The 25,260-nt window shown below is 38.4% G+C and overlaps 1 protein-coding gene across 1 annotated transcript in view; it reads left to right on the plus strand.

The window, feature by feature from the left end:
* The first annotated feature begins 306 nt into the window (after nt 1-306).
* The window catches only part of LOC140210842 (protein lin-28 homolog B-like), a 228,688-nt gene continuing 203,734 nt past the window's right edge, over nt 307-25,260 (plus strand). Inside the window, exons 1-2 of the mRNA XM_072280105.1 lie at nt 307-334; nt 1,125-1,306. Of these exons, the coding sequence (XP_072136206.1) occupies nt 325-334; nt 1,125-1,306 (192 nt within the window). The 5' untranslated portion in view covers nt 307-324. The remainder of the gene's footprint in view (nt 335-1,124; nt 1,307-25,260) is intronic.

A 25,260-nucleotide genomic window follows, 5' to 3' on the forward strand; every position in this document is an offset into this window, starting at 1 on the left:
GGGGTTCATCATCGATTATTGCGGTGACAGGTTAGAGGAGAGGCCGATTGGCTCTGTTCTGTTTCTCCAAGACTGCGATGTGTAATTAGCGGCAAGAAAGCATGCAATTGACGAGTCACGTGTGTGCCAGAGCCAGGAAGGGAAGAAGGTGGGGGTTGGGGGGGGGGAACTAACGAGGGAAAGCACGTTAGACCATGCGAACATTGGTGATTGCTAAATTTTCGATCCCTGAATTCTATGACGCTAGATTGATGCAGAAGATTTCCCATTCCGAGGAAAAAGTACTTATCGGGCGGGTTTGGACACTGGGGCCTGTGTGACAATATGGCCGAAGGTTACTTTTTCTCTCTCTCTCTCTCTCTCTGCTGTTGTTTAGGGAAAAAAGAACCTTTTTTTTGGCAGATTTTTAGGAGATCGCACAGGGAGCGTTACCAAACCTATTGTTGTAGATCTTCTAAATGTATGTACCCGCCCCCTCCCATTTATTCAGAACTTCAAAGGGTCTCTAAGAGCTTTTGTGCGGACTGTTTGTGTCCGATTAAGCACAGTCTCTCTCCGCCTCCTCCCCTTCCTCAGTTTGTGGTACACCTGCCCCTTAAGTTTGAAAGGAGTACAGTTAACGCATGCCGGATGCTACGGGAGTTCTTTTCGGTTAATACGCGCCTTATCTAGCGGAGCACTATACACTTAAAAAAAACCCACTGCGATTAACGCTGGTGAATGTTGATCACGACTTGCGAAACGAGAGGAGGGAAAGAAAAAGCCGGGCTTGTGTGACACGGATTTGTGCAGGAGATGGGATCGGTTTTAAACCAGCCGTATTCCGGTTACGTACGGTTTGCTAACTTAATTCGCGGCCTCAGACACGAAGTAGTGGGAAAGGAATTCTGGCATTGCACATGGGTCAAAATCGATATTACATTGGCTTTGCCAAATATGCTGTAGCCAATGACCATGTTGACGCGGTGCCTTTTTCTCAGAAGCCTACATTTTTTTTAAAAAAAATGAATGCACTTTGCTAATTATCTCCACGCTTGTCCGTCAGATCAATTGAATTTTTGTTTATTTACCCCCTTTCCTCCCCAACCTTGTGTGCGTGTGTGTGTGCCTTTGCAATTGTCCAGGAGGGGCGGGTAAAGGTGGTGGAGACGAAAAAAGAAAATTGGCTGAAAAAGAAGAGACTCAGGTTCATCAGGGAGCAGGCCACTGTAAGTGGTTCAACGTTAGAATGGGATTCGGATTTATCTCTATGACATCTCGGGAAGGGAACCCCTTGGAAACGCCTGTCGATGTTTTCGTACACCAAGTAAGTTTGCACAATTCAAGTTTCATTCATAAAGAATATTTGACTTTTGGATGGGGTTGGGTCGTTAAACCTCAACTGTAAAAAAAATGCTTCTCCACACGAAGTTGCAGTTGAATTGTTTGATTTAGAACGCCGGTGCTATCGGGTACTCTTTTGATATGTACAATGATTTTGCTTTTGCTTTCGCCAGTATTGTGGTTTAATTCTGGAAGTAAGTTCTCTAGACTTCCTTTATGATAGAATGCCAGGACACCTTTGCATAAATTGGCTTTCACTGTGCACTGCGAATACTGGTATTATGCTTTAAATGAGATAGATGGAGTCAGTTGGTGAATGAATTACGCTTAAAAGAAATCGCACCCGCACGCAATTGGCATTCTCTGCCGGTACAAATATCAAAATAACGAACTGCTTGGCGAGGTCAAAGGTGAAACGCAGAAATGCTGGTCTCATGGTTGGGTGAATGTGTTGTACGGGATAGGTAGCTAGCTATATGCAGTCGACTTGAGAACGACTTTATATACTTTCCCAATGTTTATTCCATTCTCGGATCCTTGATTGTTGTAGATACCTTGCTGCTACTCCTGGTCGTTTTGTTGTACGATGTCTCTACTCGGATGCCTTTGAGAAGAACAATTAGTTTATGAAAGGGAACTTGGATTATCGATAATTGTAGATCGTTATGTGCACTGCGTGAAATGTCTGTCCCACTGTTGCAACGGCGATTGTTTTTTTATGGTGCACGCAATTGCTTGTACAGAATGATGAGCACATATAGAACGTGCACATACACGGAGAGTCGGCGACCTCCCATTGTAACCAGGGAAGAGATCGAAATAAATTTTGGAAGTGAATGGGTCTCTAAGCCCTGTCCCCGGTATTGCCCTTTTCCATGGTTGAATTCAATTCATCGGTCTCCATCCTCAACAATTGATGACCCCATGTTTCCATCTGTGTGTAAGTGTGTAAACCTTCCTTGGGTCGTTAAGTATGGGTTTACGACCTCGTAAGATTGCTTTATGGACGAGTACAGAGAATTCGTCCATAAAACAAGCATAAGGCATAGAGAGGAGAAAATAAATGTTTTCGGGCGAGCACCGTCGTTTAAGATTTCCTCCTCAGTCTAATCGTATTGCATAAAATTAGGTTTTTTTGAGGGGGGGTGTTGGGGGAGAACTTTTGTCCAGTGTGACTGAATCACAGCGTGTTTTCACAGCTTGACCTACGTTTGAATGAAGCGCCCGTGGTTTGCAAGACAACAAATCGCGCTTGTAATAATTGCAATCGTGATTGTAGAGGAAAAAGGAGGAAATGGGGTTTCCACGTGGTTATTGCCCCTTTTAGTTAAGCTGTCAGGGTGATTTTGAGCGTTTTGTTTCCGTCCATTTGCCCTGCAGAGGATTTAAATGAAGCTTTTTGCACCCGTTTTTAGCAAACTAAAATTACAAATGTCGTGTTAGCTTCGTCCTCTTCACTGGTTGGATGATATTTTCAAATTTTTAATTAAGGCAGTCGCCTATAAATTTATTTAGATGTTCAATTTAACAAATTAAAGGAAACTTGCATCTTGTTCTTAATTTTCGTTAAGGTTATATTGAGCTGCCATTGTATGTCATCTGAAATTTATTCTACAATGTGGAGATTTAAAGATCAGATTGTTTAAGAAATATGTTTTTCTGGAATGTATTTTATTGACTTCACTTGAAAAATCATGGAGGATGTACTTTTAAGAAATGTAATCTGAATTTTGGAAAGGTGAATACAATGTTTCTTCATGGAATTTAAATATTCCTTGGATTCACACTTTTTTGTGTAGCTGCCTTGCACAAGACCCAATAAACCTACAACCTCTGCTTCATCTTTCTTGAAACTGATGGAGGAAATGAAACATGGATTATTAGAGTTAATTGCTCTGTAATCTGCTTTAAATAGTAGCAAGAGATCAAAAATTGAACCAAAAGTCACCTAAAAGCCAATCTATGTTTTAATATTCAAATGTTCAGCAAGTTAGTTGTAACTTGAAAGAAATAAACAATTTAATAAGTCAAACAGCCAGAAAACTATAATTTCTGCTTATTATGATGCAACAGAGCACCTGCTGCCAAATATTATGTGCATTTCTTTCAAAGGCTCCATATATCTCAGTCAAACACAAATTAGTTTCAACTATTTCATGTAAATTTGCTTTACATTCGTTTGTTTACCCTAAAGTTGTGTGAATGAAATGAGGAAGGTTCAAAGTTCGTATTTGTTTTATTTCTGAGGTCTGGAGTTGTTAATTTTGATGGTCGCTGTCTCTTACCTATTGGCTTGTTTGTTTCTTTTAAGGAGGCTTGTTTATTTTTTGTTGACAAAAGTATATGTGTTGAACAAGTTCACACAAACACAACTCCAAGGTACGCAGACATTCAGTGATGTCTATTTGCAACTTGCCAAAGTATCCCCTTTATTGTTATTTGAAATATTTATATATGCTCACTTCATCCTTGAATGTATTTTTTGAATGCTGCTAATATCTAAAAGAGTATGAAAATATCTCCAAACAGTAGAGACATTGCAGTCAATACATGAAAAATCAAGGCAAGTGGTATTGTAATCTATAAGGGGGTTTAAAATCTAAAAGGGAGTAGTTCAAAACAGAATTCAAATTTCACTTTAAGTTATGTCATTTATTATGTGAATGTACTTCTGAAGTTTTCAGCTTTTCCTCATTCACATCTTCTTCCTGAAGTCCTTCCAATGATATGGATTCACTTACCATAATCAATGAGTCTTATAACAGACTACCTGAATGTGCAAGGCATCACAACCAACTATCATAGCCAAATCCACTCATTCCTCCCTTGATGGTACAAGTGCAAAGTCCAGCAGGGATATTGAACCAGGATTAAGATTGGGACTATTAAAACAGTTTTCTTTCCTTCTACCTCCCTGCTATGCCCAACCACCTAATCTTTCAATCAGCAGCTTACTTTGGTCATAGCAGAAATCTGCTTTGTAAGGCCAAGAAAGTGAAATTTAGAGCTTTCAAATTTATGAAGTGTATTTCATTGACACTGGTGGTAGCTGCTAAGACTGGTAATTAAGACCCATTTAGAAATGACAGCACAATTAATTGTAAATATATAATCAAACATATGAAGCATAATGACTCTTAATAATTTGAACAATGAACACATTTTATTAACATCAGTATTTATATAACCTGATGGTATTTATGTAACCTCTTACATATGCTTATCACATTTTAAATTTATTATTTATATTCTTTGTGTTGCAAGAGGAACTATGATATCTTAAGTATTAAATACTAATATTTATTCCAGAAGAAATGCGGACTTGATAATTTAAGTGTGAAATACTGAGGGTTTCCTGGGAGATGTTTAAATTTGATTTGGCTAAAAATAACATAGTCCTAATGTGTGTAGTAGTTAAACTGGAGAAAAAAAAAGATTTTAATGGTTTCTTATTTTTATAATCTCTCTCAGACTGCTAAAGATGATTTATGAGGTGTCAGGGGAGAGACCTTTCCGATAATTTTCTTCCACTGCTGTAGAAGTTTTGAATTTGTTGTATTAAGTCTTGAGAATTGTGGTCCTCTTGGAGAATGTGAATATGCAAGTACCTTGTCCATTTTGAAGTCTTACATTGAAGCATCTCAGATCATATAGATCTGCATAGTACAATTATCACAATGTAATATAATTAATATGAAATCACTAATTTTTATGGCTGCAGCTCCTAGCTTCAAATTATGATTTTGATTTTATTTGAATTTGAAATCTTGAATGTGACTACTTTAGATTCTAAGATATATGGAAATGATTTGAATTTCTAAAAGGTAAAAGAGGTGTGAGACTATCACTCTTAAAATAAACACGGTTGATTGTAAGTCTTGTGTTGTATAGTTAAATGATTTGCGTTGAATTAATCGGAACGATGACATTTCGATCTTTTTGATTTACCTAAATGAAGAACAGAATATTATTGATTTATTTAAAATTTTGTGATGGCATATATGTGGCATTATGAGATCGGTTATGGGTGGAATAACAAAAAAAAGATGTAGAGGAATTAGGAATGTGAGCCTGAAGTGTTGATTTCAATTGGGTTAAATATTTCAAGAAGATGGTTGAATGTATTGTAAAAATACTATCATGGGCAATTTTTGTTTTTGTTTTTGTTTTATTTTGTTGGGAACGGTAATCCTGTTCTGGTTTGTGTGAAATAAACCATGGGAAACTATAAATCACAGTTTAATATTTAGACCTCCACAGCCGGCTTTACAGTCCCATGTTCTGCAGCAAGAGTCTGGTAGCTGTTGTCTGAGCAGCCAGTGAATTGTTTGAAGCTATGAGATTTGCTGAGGTTCTAAAAATGTAAATTGATAAATTTAGCGGTATCAAAAAGTGTTCATTTTATGTTAATAGGATAACAAATTTTATGAGGATTACTGCAGGAGGAAATTGCACAAAATTATTTTTATCTTAGCATGTTTTTGTCCCTTTCATATACCTTATTCTTAGCTTTAAGTGCTGCAAAAGATATTTGGTGCAATAAGGTTAAAGAAATTGTGTGTGTGTGTGTGTGTGTGTGTGTCTGTGTGATCTACAAATAATTCTTTTGAAAATTTTGGGAAAATAGATGGAAAAATAATTTAAAAAGTAAAGTACCATCCAAAATAAAAAAAATGTAAATAGCAACATCTAATTTTAAATGTTCTTGGAGACCATGATTAAAGTAATCTTTCAAGATGCACCATCATTTCTAATAAAGCTGGTGGTCAATTTGACAACTTTAAAAGTAGGGTTTTGAGTCACTGTCTAAAAATGCAGTAGGATAGCTTCCTAGACAGAAAGTTTAGTTTGTGGATAACTCACAGATGTGTACAAAGTTCACATTAGTCATTGTTTTATTCCACAAAATTGTTCTTTTTTCTCTTTTGAAGGAAATCATGTAAGTGCCTCATCTGTTTTAGAACCTTTTATTTGACAATATTGTTAAAAAAATCCAAATTAGAGTTAATTTGTCTCCATTTAAATCTTGTTCTTCTTAGAGATTACTGCTTCAATAAAGAAATTAACTTTGTTGCATGTAGACACAGGTCAAGGACTTGAAAGTAGATGCATTCTTAAATATGAAGCAACCTTTATTGTAAAACACAGCAGAAAAATGTGCTGCTGCTCTAAATTCTTTTGATTTAAAGTATTTTATACAAAGTATGTTGTATATCAACCTCTTAGAAAATCAATTCTTAAGGTTTCAAACATTTGGGCATGCCAATTGTTTTAGAAAGTATGTTTAACTGATCCTGGATTGGATCTGGTTGACACTATTATTCTTTGAAGATCTAGGCATTTGGCTTCCCATCCAACTAAATTGTCAGTCCCCTTTAATGAGATAAACTGGATAAAGCTAGCTCCCTTGCTGATAAGACATTTGGAGCTGTTTCTGTTATAAAGTGATTTAAAAGCCCATTTTCATTGAGTATTTGCACGTTATTTTTTTCTGTAAATATATTAATGCCTCTTAAATTGATGTAGTTTGTAGCTTTAGTTCTTGAACTGGTAATCTGATTTATAATAAAAATTGTTTAGTTAATTTAGAATGTTAATAATTTTCATGTTGAAAATGCTTAATTATCATTTTAACATCTTAAATGCTTAACAGTAGTATTTGACAAGATTAGTCACAATAGTAACGTTTATAAATTGCCTACTAAAAGCAATTTAATGGTTAGCATGACTTGTAAAAGAAAAATAGTTAAAAATGAGTTATTCCGTTCCTCACAATGAGTCTTTTCCCATTCAGTTAACTTTTTCTCTCAAGACTGAATGACACATAACTTATACATCACACCTTAATGTTAAAGATTTCGGTGACAATGGGTAGTTTTTGTATGCAAATGGGGCAAAATATTCTTGGTTACGATGTACCAATGAGTAATTGACTTCTTGAGATATGCACGGTTTAAACTTAATTTGATATTACAGCCCATTTCCTCTATAAGATTATTAACGAAGCATTTCGTATTGTGATGAAAATTGGGGAAAGAATTTGTTTTGCATCATATACAAATGGTGATTTCTACCCATGTAGCATCTTTAATAGGATCAAATCTCCAAAACATTTTCATAGGACCTTAAAGCCTTGAGAAAAGGTAACTTTAGGAGATGATATGGCAGGTGATCTAAAGCGTTGTCAAAGTGATTGATTTTAAAGAATAGCCTGAGCTGGGTGAGGAGGAAGTGAAATGGAGAGCTATATAGAGGGAAAATGAAAGCTAAAAGCTGAAGTTTCTTATTGGTTTAGTATTGTCACATGTACCTCATCTGTGGTAGAGCAGCTAAAACTGAGAATGATGGATGGCAAGGGTACAAAGTTTTCAAGAGTTGTAAGGTTAAAAGAGATATAGAAACAGAGGAAGGTTAGGGTATGGAGATAATTTGAAAACAAAGATAAAGTGCCTTCTGCACCAGGAATTCTGGTTTGATTCTGACTGTGGATACTGGCTCTGTGGAAGTTAGCATGAGTAGGGTTTTCATCCAGTGCTGCAGTTCCTTCCCATATTCTAAAAGATGTACTCTTAGGTTAGGTGACTTCTGTAAATTATGTCTAGCGTGGATAAGTGGCAAAAGAACCATAGAGGAATTGATGAGAAAGAGAGAGCAAATAAGTAGCAACATTACTTTGGAAGGGGAATGGGACAGATGGGACTATTGGAAACTGGCATTGACCTATTGAGCAGAATGGTCTTTTGTACCACAGTAGAACCAGGAGCAGTTGTAGATCAGCAATCATTGGAATGATAGCTTCAGTCATTCACTTTAATATGTGTATTTTATTAATAATTTAAAAAGTTAGCTTCCAGAAAGAATTACAATTGTGAAAGATTTTTATCACGATCATTGTGATATTTTCCATCATGGGCAAAAATATATCAACATTCAATATCTCTTCCTGCTCTCTGCCCCTAAATCTGGGTCCAACTTGAAGCTCCATGTTACTGGAGTGTTCATTTTGTTAAACAAATGTGGAATGAATTGCAAGAAGATGAAATGTAAAATCTAAATATGTTGGTAAAGCTGACTTACCAGTGGCTTAGCAGGTCCATATACAGCTGAGAAACCTAGAGGCAGATTTGTTTTCCATCTTCTAGTGGGATATCTGGTCTCAGATTTGGGGCACATTGTTTGCTGAGAGAGCAAGAGAAAAATCAACAAACAGTTCAATTTCATGAATGTTAGAAATGGAGACCAGAAGACTCTGCTTATATGAAATGATCAGCCCTAAAAGACACATGGGCTGAAAGACCTGTTACACTTTGCAAACCCCTGTTTGTGAAGAGCTATATCTGGAGAATAGAATAGGGCATGCTTGGCCTTAGCTGTTCCTGCTATGATGATCATGAGTGAACATTGGTGATTGGGTTGAGTACTGGCAGGTAGGATTGGTTACAGAAAGTTCTAGTTAAATTTGCATGGAAATGATATGTTCACAAATACCAAATACTTATTTCTGGGTAGATTAGTTTTTGGAGTAATAAGACTGATACCCATTTTATTGCACAACATAGTGATAATTAATTTACAACCTAATAAATTGACAGATTTGCTCGGTATAATCCCTCAATATATTCATGGTATTTCTATATCAGACCAACATGTAATTGCATTTGTCACATTATTGGCCAGAAGGGCTATTTTGTTGAAATAGAAAGATGCCTCTGCTCCCACTTTGATACAATGGTTCTCTCAGGTGATGTTATGTCTTAGTTTGGAGAAAATTAGAAGTCGAACTTTTGATCCTCGATTTGACTTTGAGAAAAGGTGGGGTTCTTTTGCCCGCTACTATCATTTGATTTGAGTTAATTAAGATGGTTCTCTTCTGATTCTTGTTTAAATGGATTTGGTTGGCGGATTGATGTTTTTCTTTTATGGAAGCTTGTATGGCGTATAGCTCCGGGGTTGTGCTCCCAATGGATTTTTTTTCGTTTTTTTTGTTAGTAGGGTTTTTTTTTGTTTTAGTTAGTAGGGGTTCTTTTTTCCAAAAGGGTAGTTTTAACATTTTGTTTTTTCTTCTTATTATTGATATATTGTTTAGCTTTGTTAATCAGTTATTTGATAATTTAATTCTTATTGTACATATTGTTATGTTGATGATTAATGTATTTTTTGTTGATTTTCAATAATTAATAAAAAGTTTTAAAATGAATTAATAATTTTAGTATTTTGAACATAAATTTTCCTATATATTGTAATCACATAGAGAATTAAGTATTGCCAATTACTTGTACATAATACTTGCAGGGACAAATTAAATAAAAAGAGATTAAACAATGTCTAGATTGCATGTCAAAAAGCCTGTTTGAAGGAGAAGGGAAGAGCTAAATGAGAAAGTGTTATGCAGATTCTAAGTTAACAATTGAAAGAGAATTTTTGATTTCAAAAGAGGAAACACTCAGGAAGGAGAGCTATGCAAAATGTTATCTTATGACTGGAGATCAGAATGAATAAAAGTGAATTGTTTAATGGAGTTAAGTCCACCATAATATTAGTTAGGTGAATGAATTTGTGGAGTATTCAGAGTCATTGAAGGAAGAAAACATTCAAATTGAGAGGAAATTCATTTTATGCTGTAAAAATAAACATCATTAAACATTTGAAACATGGTAAAAAGACTGTAGGTGTTGGAAATCTGAAATAAAAACAGAAACTGCTTGGCAGGTCAGTCAGCATCTATAGAAAGAGAAACAGATGCAAGACCCTTCGAGCAAAACTAACTTTCTTTCTCAGTTATGATGAATTTCAATAAACATAATCGGTCAGTGTACTTAAATGTGATTTGGAATGGCACAGTTTGTTCTTATTTTTAATTTGAATATCAAATGCCTTTAACCTTTATGACATTTCAAATCGAAGACACGTAATTCTGTTCAAACCGATAGCTGGTATTAGTGCCTTATTGAAACATTGTCAATAAGATTCTTCTGTCAATAAGGATCAAAATTTAAGCACTTAAGTAAACGTTGTTAAACTTTGCTTGAGATTTTGTCTAATGTTCATTGTAAAACTTAAAAATTCTCAGCTTTCTATAAAAAAGCATTATTGGTTGTTTTCTAGTTTTTAAATAATAAGTAAGCAAATTATATAGAAGGATTCTTAGTGGATCCTTAGTCAGTGATGAAGTAACGCATTGATGCTGAGCCCATATGGTCACTGGATTAACAAGGAGAAAACAGCCTAACTTACTTGTTCTGTTTTTTGCTTTCCAAGCACATCTACTATAAAGCAGTCACATGGATTCCTGTAGGGAAGAGGAAGAGGTGTCCAAAGTTCAATACTTTGCAGAATTCTTCCAAAGAGGCCTTCTGCAAGTGTGAGCTCAGGCAATGAGTGACGAGGCAATTTTCAGTTTCAGAAGATAATATCTAATACTGTCCTTTTGACGTGCTCATGTAAATGTGCTTCCAGTGGGCATTGCTGAATTCCAATTCACTGACCGGCTTGTCTATCTTTAACTAAGCTTTGGTCCTGCTTTCATAGCTCAGCTTCCCCTGGTTTCAGCTAGCTGAGCAAGAAACAACTCAAAGGTGTTTATTTTATATAAAATCTAACTTTTTTGGTACAATATTCTTTTTCCCCCCCTTCCTTTGAAAGTGTTGATTGATTTGCCAAGTGTGCCTGTTCATCCCATATCTCAAGTAAATAGGCTCTGCTCTTGTAAATGTGGTGCTTTGCAAGGTAGTTTTGAATTCTTTAACACTAAAACCTCACACTGATATTACATTTTCAGAAGAGAGAAAATGCTACAAAAATCATTTTCTTTATTATTCAGCACAGGCCATTGCTCCTCACATCTCCTATGTATAAATTGAACAGATTTAAGCAACATTTAAAAAAAGTGTTCAACTCATGCAACACTTGTTCAATGAAGAACTGATTTGAGATATCTTATTACCACAGCTTTCAAGGGGTCATAGTTCATTGTGTAGATTTGTTATCTAAACTAGACTCCATTATGCATATCTTAAATAGCAACTCTGTTTATTAGAAATAATGATTTATTGATGAGATAAATAAAACTAGATCCAAGTGTTGGTCTGTTTTAGTATTAACTTCTATCTTAAGGTAGATTAGAAAGAATAGCAATCTGTCATCTTTATTCATTATAAACAAGAGAAGCAATTCATGCACTATTTGTTACAAGGCACTTCATGAAGCTTTGAAGTACACTTCTTGCTTTTTGGACTACTAAATTTCTTAAATTTGCCTGTGTGAAATGACTCTAAGGTTCAATATATTTATGTTTTTTTGTCAGGCAAGCAACCACTTCAGGTGTTATTTCCGAAGTGTTCCTCGGGTAATAGTTAGAAAACTCCAAGTATTTGAAGTATATGATGAGCACCAAAGTCATTCCCATCACTGTCTGAAAGATGTTTGCATGCCCTCCCTGTGACCGCATGGGTTTCCTCCGGGTGCTCCAGTTTCCTCCCACAGTCCAAGGACTTAGCGGTCGGTAGGTTGACTGGTCATTGTGAATTGTCCTGTGATTAGACTAGGGTAAATCGGGGCATTGCTGGGTGGCATGGCTTGAAGGGCCGAAAGGTCTTATTCCATGCTGCAACTCAATAAATAAATGAATGAATTAATTAATTTAGTGAGATAATTTTAATGTAGTAATATGAATATTTTTTCTTGATTGTGAATGGAAATAGTCCATGATTATTATTGATATACAGGACAGTAAAAATAATTTGGAAGATGCATTAAATAACATTTAATAGTTGTTTAATATTTAATAGTAGATGCTTTTTTACGATCTGAGTAATTGATCTGAGGAAAATAGGTAAATCTGCTTTATTTGTGTATTAGTTAACAAATGCAGTTAAAGTCAGAAAGTTTAAAAAAAATTGCAATTGCTTGATGCGGCTTGAAAATTAAATAACTTGTTAATGTGTCTTCATGGAATTTTGCACGGAGATGAAATTCTTCCATTTGTAGTTAACTAATACACAAATCTGCTTTATTTGTGTATTAGTTAACAAATGCAGTTAAAGTCAGAAAGTTTAAAAAAAATTGCAATTGCTTGATGCGGCTTGAAAATTAAATAACTTGTTAATGTGTCTTCATGGAATTTTGCACGGAGATGAAATTCTTCCATTTGTAGTTTTGTTCTTCAAAGCTGCTTGATAAAGTAGATGTTTTATAGCTGAATAAGCCATTTAAATAATTCATTTTATGTTTATTTATAAATTAACATTGATTTGTTCAGTGGCTTTATGTATTGTAAAGGTTGGTGACTGATACTATTTGCTTGCAAGTTTTATGCATTAGGTTTTGGCTTGCAAATTGTGTTTTTTCATAGAAGTTTCCTTTTTGAGATATCTGTCTCTCTCCTGCTTTTTTCCAATGCAGTTTGTCATATGAATTGAGCCAGGCAATGATGTGCTGTACAGTCATTGTATCATGATTGTTTAGAAACCAGCCTCCCGAAACTGAGGAAGATAGTTAAAATTGGCATGTATTGTGTGTTTGTACCTGTTAGATATTAGAAGCCAGATTGACAATAGAATGTATTTTAAATTCGTCTTTATGCATCAGTTTAAAATCTGTGGATAAAAGACGTAAGTAAAGTAACTGAACACTCATAATATATAAAATATAGATGAGTGAAGCATGGTTCATCTTTTTCTGAGGTAACTTTGCAAAATGATTTACATTACGTCATGGCTGATCTCCCACATTAAATTTGAAACAAATTAACAATGATGTCCCTTTGAGATTTATTATGAATTAACCTTAGATTTTGTAGTCCATTCCTGGGAGCCTAATTGCCCCACAATTTTTGGTTTGATGCTGACCTCAGGTTTTGTCCATGCGGACTTTGTGACCATTTGGGTTTCCGTCAGGTGCTCCAGTTGCCTCCAACATTCCAAAGTGATAGTGGTAGTAAATTATCCTTTAGTATATTTAATTGATTAAAAGAAATATCAAATGGGGGTGGGGGGTGTTGATGGGCATGGATGAGAGAATAAGCTTTAAGGTTACAGGGTAATAAGTGAAGGGGCCTTAGAACTGAAGTTTTTGCTCTGCCTGCAGCAAGTATGAATTCAATGGGTTGAATGGCCTATTCCACAGGAAGGAAGGAAGCTAATGATAGTGGCACTCCTTTAATTTTCTTCTGGTGCAATTTTTCTTTCAGGAACTTATTCAATCAATATGGCTAAAGTGATAAAAGAGTGGAAAAAAGAGAAGAATTAGATAATGCTAAACAAGAAGGCTTAATCCTAAAATGCAAACACGAGGAAATCTGCAGATGCTGGAAATTCAAGCAACATACATCAAAGTTGCTGGTGAACGCAGCAGGCCAGGCAGCATCTCTAGGAAGAGGTACAGTCGACGTTTTGGGCCGAGACCCTTAGTCCTGACGAAGGATCTCGGCCCGAAACGTCGTCTGTACCTCTTCCTAGAGATGCTGCCTGGCCTGCTGCACTCACCAGCAACTTTGATGTGTGAGGCTTAATCCTAAAGTTCTAGGTAGGTCCGTTCATGATCAAAAACAAAAAGAAAGTCTTTTCACAAAAAAATGGTAGATATCCTTCTGCAGAATACTATGAATGTTAGTAAAATTTTAAAGCCCGTGACTGGTAGGTTGGAGTACTGAGGGATGTGGAACAATCTATTCTCGTACCAGCATTGGTGGCTGAAGACCTTTTGTATTATTAGGCAAGTTTGCATAAGGATATTGAATGAAGATTTAAATATTTCTTATTAGGTTGGAATTCCTATAATGAATGATACTTACCACTACATTAGTAATCATGCATTTTAAATAAATATATCTGCAACCGTACTTACTGTGATAGTGAGGGGTTACTGCACTGTGTTAACTGTATCCTCAAATTATGACAGTGTGAGTTCATTCTGCCCATTATGTCTCTGCTGCTAGCACTCACCTTCCTCCCTCCAAATCAACAGGAGTTTTTCTTCCTTAATAAGCACAAAGGTTTTTCGTCCATAATTAAAATTAATTTGAGATGCCTAGATATGTAAAACAGGAAAATATGGGTCTTGGCTGCTTAGGCATTTTAAATAAACATAGGAGAGTAGAGCACAGTACAGGCCATTTGGCCCACACTGTTGTGCTGATCTTGCCGCTAATTTATACTAAATGTCTTGCTTCTGTGTGTCAACCATACCTCCCCTTTCCCTTCATAATCATGTCTAGCTAAAAGCCTCATAAACCATAACAAACTGCCTGAAGGTACTCCCACACTGGTAAGCTATTCCAGGCACCTACCATCTATGTGTTTTAACAAAAAATAAAATAATTGCTGCTCATGTTGTCTTTCCCTTAGAAGTGTGTCTACTCTGGGACATTTCTACCCTGGGGAAAAGATTCTACTGTCTACTCTCCATACCTCTCATAGTTTTATCAGGTCTCCTCTCAACCTCCAATGCTCTGGTGAGGACAACCAAAGTTCAAAGTAAAGTCTAGTAACGGAGTACATGTATGTCACCACATACAACTCTGAGATTCTTTTTCCTGCGGGCATACTCAGCAAATCTATAGAATAGTAACTGTAAACAGGATCAATGAACAACAAACTGTTCAAATGCAAATATAAATAAATAATGAAAGCAGGAAGTAACCAGATAAAGAGTCCTTAAAGTGAGATCATCAGTCATGGGAACACATGAAATAGAATGAGTGTAGTTATCCTCTTTGGTTCAAGAGCCTGATGGTACAGGTGTAGTAACTGTTCTTGAATCTGCTGGTGCATATCCTAAGGCACTTGTACCTTCCACCTGATGAAGTATGAAACTCAGATATGTTTCACCTTTCCTTATAGATCATGCCCTCTAATCCAGGCAGTACCCTTGTCAATGTCTTCTGCATTCTCTTCAGTCTCCGCATCCTTTCTATAATGGGGTGACCAGAAATGTATACAATATTCCAAGTGTGGTTGGACTAAAGTTTTATAGGGTTTATAAATCTGTAAAATGACTTCTTTACTTTTATACTTAGCACCCCAGCCAATGAAGGCAAGCATGCCATAACTGCTTTGTTGAGCACCTCAGCTCCATCTGCAAAAAGTAGAATTTCCTGGTGGACAATCATTTTTACCCCTATCCCCATTCCCGTGCAGATGTGTTAGTCAATGGCCTCCTCTTTTGCCACCCTGAGGCCATTCTCAGGGTGGAGGAACAACTCCTCATAATCCGCCTAGGTAGTCTCCAATTTGATGGCATGATCATCGGTTTCTCGAATTTATGGTCATTTTTCCATCCTCCCCATTCCCTCTTCTTCATTTCTCCACTCTGGCCTCTTACCTCTTCTCCTCACCTACTTATCACCTCCCCCTGGAGCCCTTCCTCCTTTCCTTTCTCCCATGACACACACTCCTCCTCAGATTCCTTCTTCCCCAACCCTTTGCCTTTCCATCTCCCAGCTTCTTACTTCATTCCCCACCTACCTGGTTTCACCTATCACCTTCTAGCTTGCCATCCAATGAGAGTGTGGAATGAGTTGCCAGCACAAGTGGTGCATGTGAGCTCAATTTCAATGTTTAAGAGAAATTTGGATAGGTACATGGATAGTAGGGATATGGAGGACTGTGTCCTAGGGCGGGACATTGGGTGTAAGCAGTTTAAATCATATCAGCATGGAGTAGATGGGCTGCAGGGTGTTTCTGTGCTTTATTTCTCTATGACTCTGTCTTCCACCTTCCTTTCCAGTCCTGATGAATGGTCTCAGCCCAAAACATCTACTCATTCATTTCCACAGATGCTGCCTGACCTCTCTTTTTTTTCTCAATATGTATGAAATTCCTTGGAGTTTTGTCTGAACCTGCTTGCCTTTAGACTTTCCGAATGGCCTGCATGAGCACTCCATATATTCCACAATGCAGGTCCGATTTTAATTTCCTAAACTTTACGTATGCTTCCATTTTCTTTCCGACTAATTTTAGGACCTCTCTCATCATCCAAAGTTCCCTTACCTTACCCTTCTTGGCCTTATCCCTAACCAGACTATGCCTATCTGAACTATGATCAGCTGGTCTTTAAACAACTCCCACGTGTGAGACGTGGAGTAGGTCGACAGCAGCTGCTCCTTGTCAGTGCATTTTAGCTTCTGTCTTAACATATTGTCATTTGCCTTCCCCACAGTTTAGTACCTTCCCACTAAGTCTGATTTTATTCTTAAATCATTACTATCTAAAAACACAATGAATTCTGGTCGCTATTCCCAAATTGTTCACCCACTGTTAGGTTTGTGGACTGGCCTGGCTCACTTTCTAAACTAGGTCCAGTATCTTCTCTCCTCTAGTTGGACTCTCCATGTACTGTTTCAGGAAAGACTCTTGGATGCACTGAAGAAATCTTGCCCTATTTAAGCCGCTTGTATTGAGCAAGTTCCAATTTTAAGGCACCCGTCAGTCTTGCGAGACCATGGATCTGCGCCTGGAAAGTCTTCGCTCTCCAGGGTGCAGGCCTGGGCAAGGTTGTGTGGAAGACCAGCAGTTGCCCATGCTGCAAGTCTCCCCTCTCCACGACTCCAATGTTGTCCAAGGGAAGGGCATTAGGACCCATACAGCTGGGCACCAGTGTCGTCGCACAGCACTGTGTGACTAAGTGCCTTACTCAAGGACACAACACGTTGCCTTGGCTGGGGTTCGAACTCACGACTTTCAGGTCGCTAGTCCAATGCCTTAACCACTTGGCCACGTGCCCACAATTAAGTTCCAATTAATGCCAGATAATTTTAATCATTATGACAATCCTGTTGTTTCTACATCTGTCCATACATCTGCTCCCCCACCTCTCATTAGCTAACAGGGAGCACCTAATGCCATCTGTATGATAACCCTTTTCTTATTTTGGAGTTCTACCCGAATTGCCTCTGGATGAACCCTCTAGTATGTCTTCTCCGAGTACTGCTGTGACATTCTCCCTTACTGGTAGTGCAACCCTTCCACCTTTTTGAAACCCCCTCTCTTGCATTGAAAACAATGAAATCCAGGCACGTAGAGCATCCACTCCTGTCCCTCATACAACCAGCTTCCTGTAATGGCAATAACACCGTAAGTTGTGTACTGATCCAGGATCTTAGATCATCCCCCTTATCCATAATACTCCTCGTGTTAAAATCAGTACGGTCAGGCTGCCCGTTGCTGTCCTTCCTCTCAGTTTTACTTTTCATACCAATTTTATTGCCCTGAACCCTGCTGCCTGCTGCTGTGTTTCCATTCTCCTGCTGGCCTCGTTTAAAAAATCCCGAGTGGCATTAGCAAACCTCCCTTCAAGTATATTTGTTCCCTCAGAGTTCAGGTGCAAAATGGCTTGTTTGTACAGGCCCCACCTGCCCTGGAAGAGAGTACAGATCAGACGCCCTGCTTCCCACACCTGCTCTTTAGCTACATATTGAACTGCACCATTTATCTGTTTCACATTTCACCAGCAGATTACAATCCTGAGAGTCCTGCTTCTTAAATTTCAACATAGCTTCCTAAAATTCCTCTGCAGGACAGCATCCTTGCACCTGGCTATGTCATAGGTCATGACCTCTGAGTGCTTAACCTCCCCACTCAGAATCACCTGTACCTGCTCTGAGGCATAGTTAACCTGGCGCCTAGCAGGCAACACAGCATCCTGCAGTTTTGACTGCAGCCACAGATAGGTCTATCTGCACCCTTAAGACCCACTAAAGGACATTCAAATATAAGGAGACAGTTCCAGTTCTTGCCCTCGAATAACTTCCTTGCCCCTCTCCTTATTCAGAAGCTTCTGAGACAAATCAAGGAGTTGGAAGCCAAAACAAAGTCACTGCTTTAATTTGATAGAAGCAGATCATTGCGGTTCATAATCTAAGAATTTGGAGTCTTCCAAGGTTTTCACCATTGTTCTGGGATTGTGTTCAGCAGCTTTATTGAGATCCAGACTGACTAACCGACCCACCCTGCCCTAAAAATATACAAAGTGGTCTTGCTCAGTGCTTAATTCCTTTTTTTTTGCCATCAATGGGACAATTCTCTTTCATTTGCCTGTTAATAGTCTCAGTTTGGCACATTAAAAACTTAAAACTACTTGACTTTAATTAACTGACAGCCAGTGAAAGACTAATATACCAAGTGTTAATCCATAACTCAAGTAAGGAGATAGGACCAAGATTGTCAAGTACTTAGCTGCAGTTTGACTTTATATATTCTGAAAATGTACTTTTTAAAAAAAAATCTGTCTACCCTTTGTGCATCTGTGTACTATGCAAAGAGATTATTATTAAAATTTATAGGCAGACAAAAAATAAACTAAAATACAAACTGGTGAAGAGTGAAAACAGAACTCATAGGGTGAAATTCTCTTTCATATCTGCATCTAAAATATGATCAATAACTGATATTTATTTTAAGTATACTCTCGTTTATTTTTCCTTTGATAAAATTAATGGGTAACATTGATTATAGTTTTTTCTTTAAAATTTGTGGATTTCCCTTCCCCACTTGCTTGTTTTATCTCTGATCACAATCCACACTCCAGCCAACACTTGTTCTTATCTTCCTGGTCCAAACATAGCACAGCTTTGGCTGCTGCCCTTAAGACCACCCATCACCCTGGTCACCCGATACTCCTATTTATTCAAGAGGCTTGCAGTAGAATATAGCTGAGAGTGGGGGAGGAGAGAAGCTGTTACAGATCACGCAAGTTTACTGGTTAAAAAAATGTCTTTTACCATTGTTTCACATTCTGGGGGGAAAACATTCTGGGGTTGATTCTTGTCAAAATAAGTCCTTGCTGTAAATGTAACAAGAAGTGTAATGGTGCTGAGATAAAATGCAAGTTTCACATTTTTGATGCATTCAGAAGGTTAAAGTGGGCCCCCATTAAGATTAACCTCAGCCCATTACAGCTTTTTTTATTTGGCATTCAGATCCACCCTTGAATGGCTGTGGACAGCTAATACCAGGCTTTTGTTTCTTCTGCAGAAGATTTTGAAAGCAAGATACACTGTTCTCAATCACATTCACTGCTCTGATCACATGACTTCCCATTTACTGAGTCACACATGGGTTGGGGGGTGAATCAGGGAATGAATTGCCATTCTGCAATTTCCTTTTATGTTGAACAAAATAAACTGGTAGCCACAATTTCCAAAAGTTACACATTCCGAATGTATGCTAAACATAATAGGAACTGGTTGCGGTATTGTGTGAAAAACGATAGTAAATGAGTTGCAAGTTATCTGTTGATTTAATTGGAATCATAGAAGAGTACACTACAGAATCAGGCCCTTCAGCCCATCTAGTCTATGCCAAACAGTTTATACAGTCTCCTCCCATTGACTTGTACCAGAACCATAGCCCTCCATACCCCTGCCACCCATGTCCTAATCAAACTTCTCTTAAATGTTGAAATTGAACTTGCGTGCACCATGTATGCTGGCAGCTCGTTCCACACTCTTACACCCTATGAGTGAAGAAGTTTCCCCTCAAGTTTAAACTTTTCACCTCTTACCCTTAACCCATTTCCTTTAGTTGTAGTCCCTCCCAACCTTAGTGGAAAAAGCCTGCTTGATTTACCCTATCTGTGCCCCTCGCAATGTTGTATACCTCTATCAAATCAACAAGGAATAAAGTCCTAACCCAATCGATCCTTCCTTCTAACTCAGGTCTTCCAGTCCCAGCAACATCCTTGTAAATTTTCTCTGTACTCTTAAAATCTTTCCTGTAGTAGTTGACCAAAACTGCACACAATACTCAAAATTAGCTTCTCACCAATGTCATATACAACTTCAATATATCATTCCATCACCAATACTCAATGCTTTGATTTATGAAGGCCAATGTGCCAAAAGCTTTCTTTATGACCCTATCTACCTGTGATGCCACTTCCAATGAATTATGCACCTCTGTTCCCAGATCCCCGTGTTCTATCACACTCCTCAGTGCCTTACCATTCATTGTGTAAGACCTATCCTGGTTGGTCTTACCAAAATGCAAAACCTTACACTTGTCTGCGTTAAATTCTGTCTGCTATTTTTTCAGCCACTTTTCCAGCTCATGCAGATCCCTCTGCAAGCCATGATAGTCTTCCTTGCTGTGCACTACACCTCAGTCTTAGTGTGCTCTGCAAATTTGCTGACCCAGTTAACCACATGATCATCCATTGATACAGATGGCAAACAACAACAGACCCAGCACTGATCCCTCCGGCACTCCACTAGTCACAGGTCTCCAGTCAGAGAGGCACCCCTGTACGACCACTCTCTGACTTCTCCCACAAAGCCAAAGTCTAATCCAATTTACGACCTCATTTTGAATGCTGAGCGACCGGACCTTCTTGACCAGACTCCTATGCAGGACCTTGTCAAATGCCTTACTAAAGTCAATATAGACACCATCCACTGCCTTGCCTTCATCAACTTTTCTGGCAACTTCCTCGAAAAGCTCTATAAGATTGGTTAGACATGACCGACCACACATAAAGCCATGCTGATAATCCATAATCAGTCCCTAATCCAAATAATTATATATCCAAATACTTATATATTCAGTCCCTTAGAATACTTTCCAATAACTTTCCTGGTACAGATGACAGGCACACTGGTGTATAATTTCCTGGTTTATATTTAGAGCTTTTCTTAAACAGCAGAATAATATTAGCTATCCCTCGATACCTCAACTGTTGCTAATGATGATTTAAATATCTCTGCTTGGGCCACTGCAGTTTCTGCACTTGCCTCTCAAAGGGTCTGAGAGAACACCTCATCAGGTCCTGGGGATTTATCCAACCTAATTTGGCTCCAGGCAGCAAACACCTTCTCCTCTGTAATCTCTATAGGGTCCATGATCTTGATGCTGCTTTGCCTCATTTCTATGGAATCTGTATTAGTATCCTGAATAAATACAGATGCAAAAAAACTCTTTTAACATCTTCCCCAATCTCTCTTTGCTCCACATATAGATCACCATTCTGATCTTCCAGGGGACCAATTTAGTCCCTTACAATTCTTTTGCTCTTAACATATGTCAAATCCCATTTGTTGCTACCTGCCTATACCTGCTATGCATCTCTTATTTTTTTCTTAAACAGGGCCTCAATATCTCTTGAAAACCAAGAGATTGGTTATCTTTACCTTTTATTCTGACAGGCACATACGAGCTTTGTACTCTCAAAATTTCATTTTTGAAGGCCTCCCACTTACCATAAAAGAGCCCCTCTCAATCTACACTTGCCGGATTCTTTCTGAAATGATCAAAATTGTCCTTTTTCCACTTTAGAATCTCAACCTGTGTCCAGACCTATCTTTTTCCATATTTATTTTGAAACTAATGATATTATGATCAAAAGATGCAAAGTGTTTCCCTATACAAACTTCTGTCATCTACCCTGTCTCATGCCCTCATTAGAGAACATGTATTGCTCACTCTCTTGTTGGGACTCTATGTACTGATTCAGGAAGCTTTCTTGAACACATTTGACAAACTCTGTCCCATCAAGTCTTTTTACAGTATGGGAGTCCCAGTCAATATGTGGAAAGTTATAACAACCTTATGTTTCTTGCAATAGTCTGTGATCTCTTTACAAATTTGGAACACTATGATGTATGAATCATTTCCCTTTGAAATATCTCTAGTTATTTCATGAGGTCAGAATCAGAGTTAAGTTTAACACCATTGGCATGTGTAGTGAAATTTGTTGTTTTGCAGCAGCTGTACATTGCGATAATAAAAACTTATAAATTACAGTAAGAAATGTAAAAGTCCTGCAAAAAGAGAACAAAAGATTGAGCTTGTGTATATGGGTACATTGTCCAAGATTTCAAGATCCATTTATTGTCAAAGAATGTGTAAATTATACAACCTTGAGATTTGCTTGCTCACAGGTAGCCACAAAGCAAGAAACCTGAAAGAACCCAATTAAAGAAAAAGCAGAATAAAAATAAAATATCAACACTCGATACGCAAGAGAAAGAAAAAAAAATTAAAATCATACAAACAGTTGAAGTGGACAACAGCATTCCGAACCAAAAACGAGAAATCTGATTTCCATTCAGAATTGAAGTCCATTCAGAAATCTGATAGTGGAGGGGAAGAAGCTGTTGTGGGTGTGTCTTTGGGCTCCTGTACCTCCTCCTCAATGCTATCAATGAGGAGTGGACATGCCGGGGTGATGGGCATCCTTAAAGGTGGATGCTGGCATCTAAGGCATCACTGTTTGAAGATGTCCTCTGCTGGGGAGGCTAGTGCCCATGATGGAGCTGGCTGAATTTGCAACTTTCTGCCACTTTTTCCAATCCTGTGCGGATGTCCCTCCATACCAGACAGTGATGCAACCAATTAGAATGCTCTTCATGGTATATCTGTAGTTTATGGTGCCTCCTTGATTTCCTGATGAAAAATATAGCTGTTGTCGTGCCTTCTTTGTAATTGCATCAGTATGTTAGGCCCATGATAGACTTCAGAGATGTTGACACCCAGGAAGTTAAAACTGCTTACTCTTTCCACTGTTGATCCCTTGATAAGGACTGAGTTGTGTTCCTTCGACTTCCCCTTGCTGAAGTCCACAGTCAATGCCTTGGCCTTACTGGTGCTATATGCTGCAGAATTATCTGGTCAGTAGAGCACTTCAGTTACGGGAATTGGTGGGTTCAGAGCGTTTCCCCAACTGTGCCACAGCATGGACTTTTTTCTACCTGGCCATATTTATGGGAGATGGGGACGTTTTTCAAAAGTACCATTCTGCACACTGCACGAAGGCTTATAAACAAGATAGTTTTATTAAATGTCACTTATCCTTTCAATATGTAAACGTGAAGTACATTTTTTGGTTTGCATTGATACTGTGAGATGTGGCTCCAGGAGATAAAAATAATGAGAGCCAGGTGTATCCCAACAGAGTCACCAAATTTTGTTGTCTAGATATCAGGAAGTGAATCGATCTGGTTAACTACATGGAGAGTTTCAGGTTATTCACTGACTTGAGGATGTATCTAGATCAGAATCACACGAACTAGTAGCTGCAGAAGTTAAGACAGTAAGTGAGTTCTGGTGCAGGCTGCATTCTACCTGCCAGCATGCACTACTTGTCAGCCAGCAATGGAGTGCTTTGAAAGTGTAGACAGAGTATCAAGTTTCTTGGAACATGAAAGAAGATGGCATACAGTAAGTTTTAGAAAAATGCTCAGATGGTCTGTAATCCTTTATTTTGGGAAAGTACATTCTGGCGTCAAATTGCTGATGCGCTTCTTAATCAGCTTTGAATTGGCACAGTGATTGAATAATTAGTTTGCCCTAAATGGCTAAACTGTGATGATGAAGTGATAAAACTGATTGTGAATTCTTTGGCATAAGATCATAAGAGAATCCCCTGCCTTCTCCCTGTAACCTTTGATGCCCTGACTAACCAAGAACCTATCAAACTCCACTTTAAATATCAATGACTTGGCCTCCACAGCTATCCGTAGCAATGAATTCCACAGGTTCACCATCCTCTAGCTAAAGAAATTCCTCTTCATCTCTGTTCCAAAGGATCATCCTTCAATTCTGAGGCAATGCCTTCCGCACCTAGACTCCCCCAACGATAGGAAAAAATTTCTCCACGTCCACTCTATCTAGGACTTCTGCCATCTCCAAAGGGATCCTGCATCTTCACCTCCCCCCCCCCCCTTTCCTGTTTTCCTTTTCTGTTTCTCGCTTCTAGCAAGCTTCACCTGAAAGGACTGTTTGGGGCTCTGAATGGATGAGGGAGGAAGTGAATGGGCAGGTGTTGGACTTAGGCTGCTTGTGGGGATAAATGTCAGGAGGGAGAACAGTGGGGAGTGATAAATAGAAAAGGGAAACACAGAATGCTTCACCTGGGAATCTGCTGGCGTTGTCTATTTTGCCTGGTGCGCCCAATGTGGCATCTTCTACATTGGTGAGACCCAACGTTTGTTGGCGGTTTCACTTCATTGAACATCTCCACTTCATCCGCCAAAAGTGGAATTTCCTGGTGGCCAAACATTTCAGTTCCCATTCCTGTTCCTCTTCTGACATGTTGATCCTCCTGTGCCAAGATGAGGTCATCCTCAGGGTGGAGGGGCAACACCTTATATTCTGTCTGGGTAGCCTCCAACCTGATGGCATGAATATAAATTTCTCCTTCTGGTAAAAAAAATTACCTTCCTCCCCTCTTCTTCTATTCCCCACTCTGACCTTTAATCTCTTCTTATATGTCTATCACCTCCCTCTCGTGCCCCTGCTCCTTCCCTTTCTCCTATGGTCCACTCTCCCCTCCTATCAGAGTATTTCTTCTCCAACCCTTTACCTTTCCCAGCCATCTGGCTTCACCTTCTAGCTATCGTCTTTCCCCTCTGCCGCCTTTTTATTCTGGTATCTTAGTCCTTCCTTTGCAGTCGTAAAGAAGGATTTTAGCATGAAATATTGACTGTATATTCGCTTCTGTAGATGCTGCCTGACATGCTCAGTTCTTCCAGCATTTTATGTGTGTTACTTTCAATATTTGATAGGTTTCAGTGAGATCCCTCTCATTTTTCTAAACTCCACTGAATACAGGCCTCTGTATTCCTCTGGACTCTCTCCAATGCCAGCATGACCTTTCTTATATAAGGGACCCAAAACTGCTTACAATACTCCAAGTACAGTTTGATTGCTGCCTTATGAAGCCTTGCATCCTCCCTTTAATATTTTGGTCATCTGGAAATGAATGCTAACATTGCATTTGCCTTCCTCACCACTGACTCAACCTACAAGTTAACCTTTAGGGCAGGGGTTCCCAACCTCGAGTCCATGGACCCCTCGTTTAATGGTAGGGGTCCACGGTATAAAAAAGGCAGGGAACCTCTGCTTTAAGTAATCCTGTACAAGGACTCCCAAGTTACTTCCCACCTCTGATTTCTGAATGTTCTCCCCTTTATTCCTTCTGTCAAAGTTCAGGACCACATACTGTGTT

Source organism: Mobula birostris, chromosome 2, assembly GCF_030028105.1.
Source record: "Mobula birostris isolate sMobBir1 chromosome 2, sMobBir1.hap1, whole genome shotgun sequence".
Classification (NCBI taxonomy): domain Eukaryota; kingdom Metazoa; phylum Chordata; class Chondrichthyes; order Myliobatiformes; family Myliobatidae; genus Mobula; species Mobula birostris.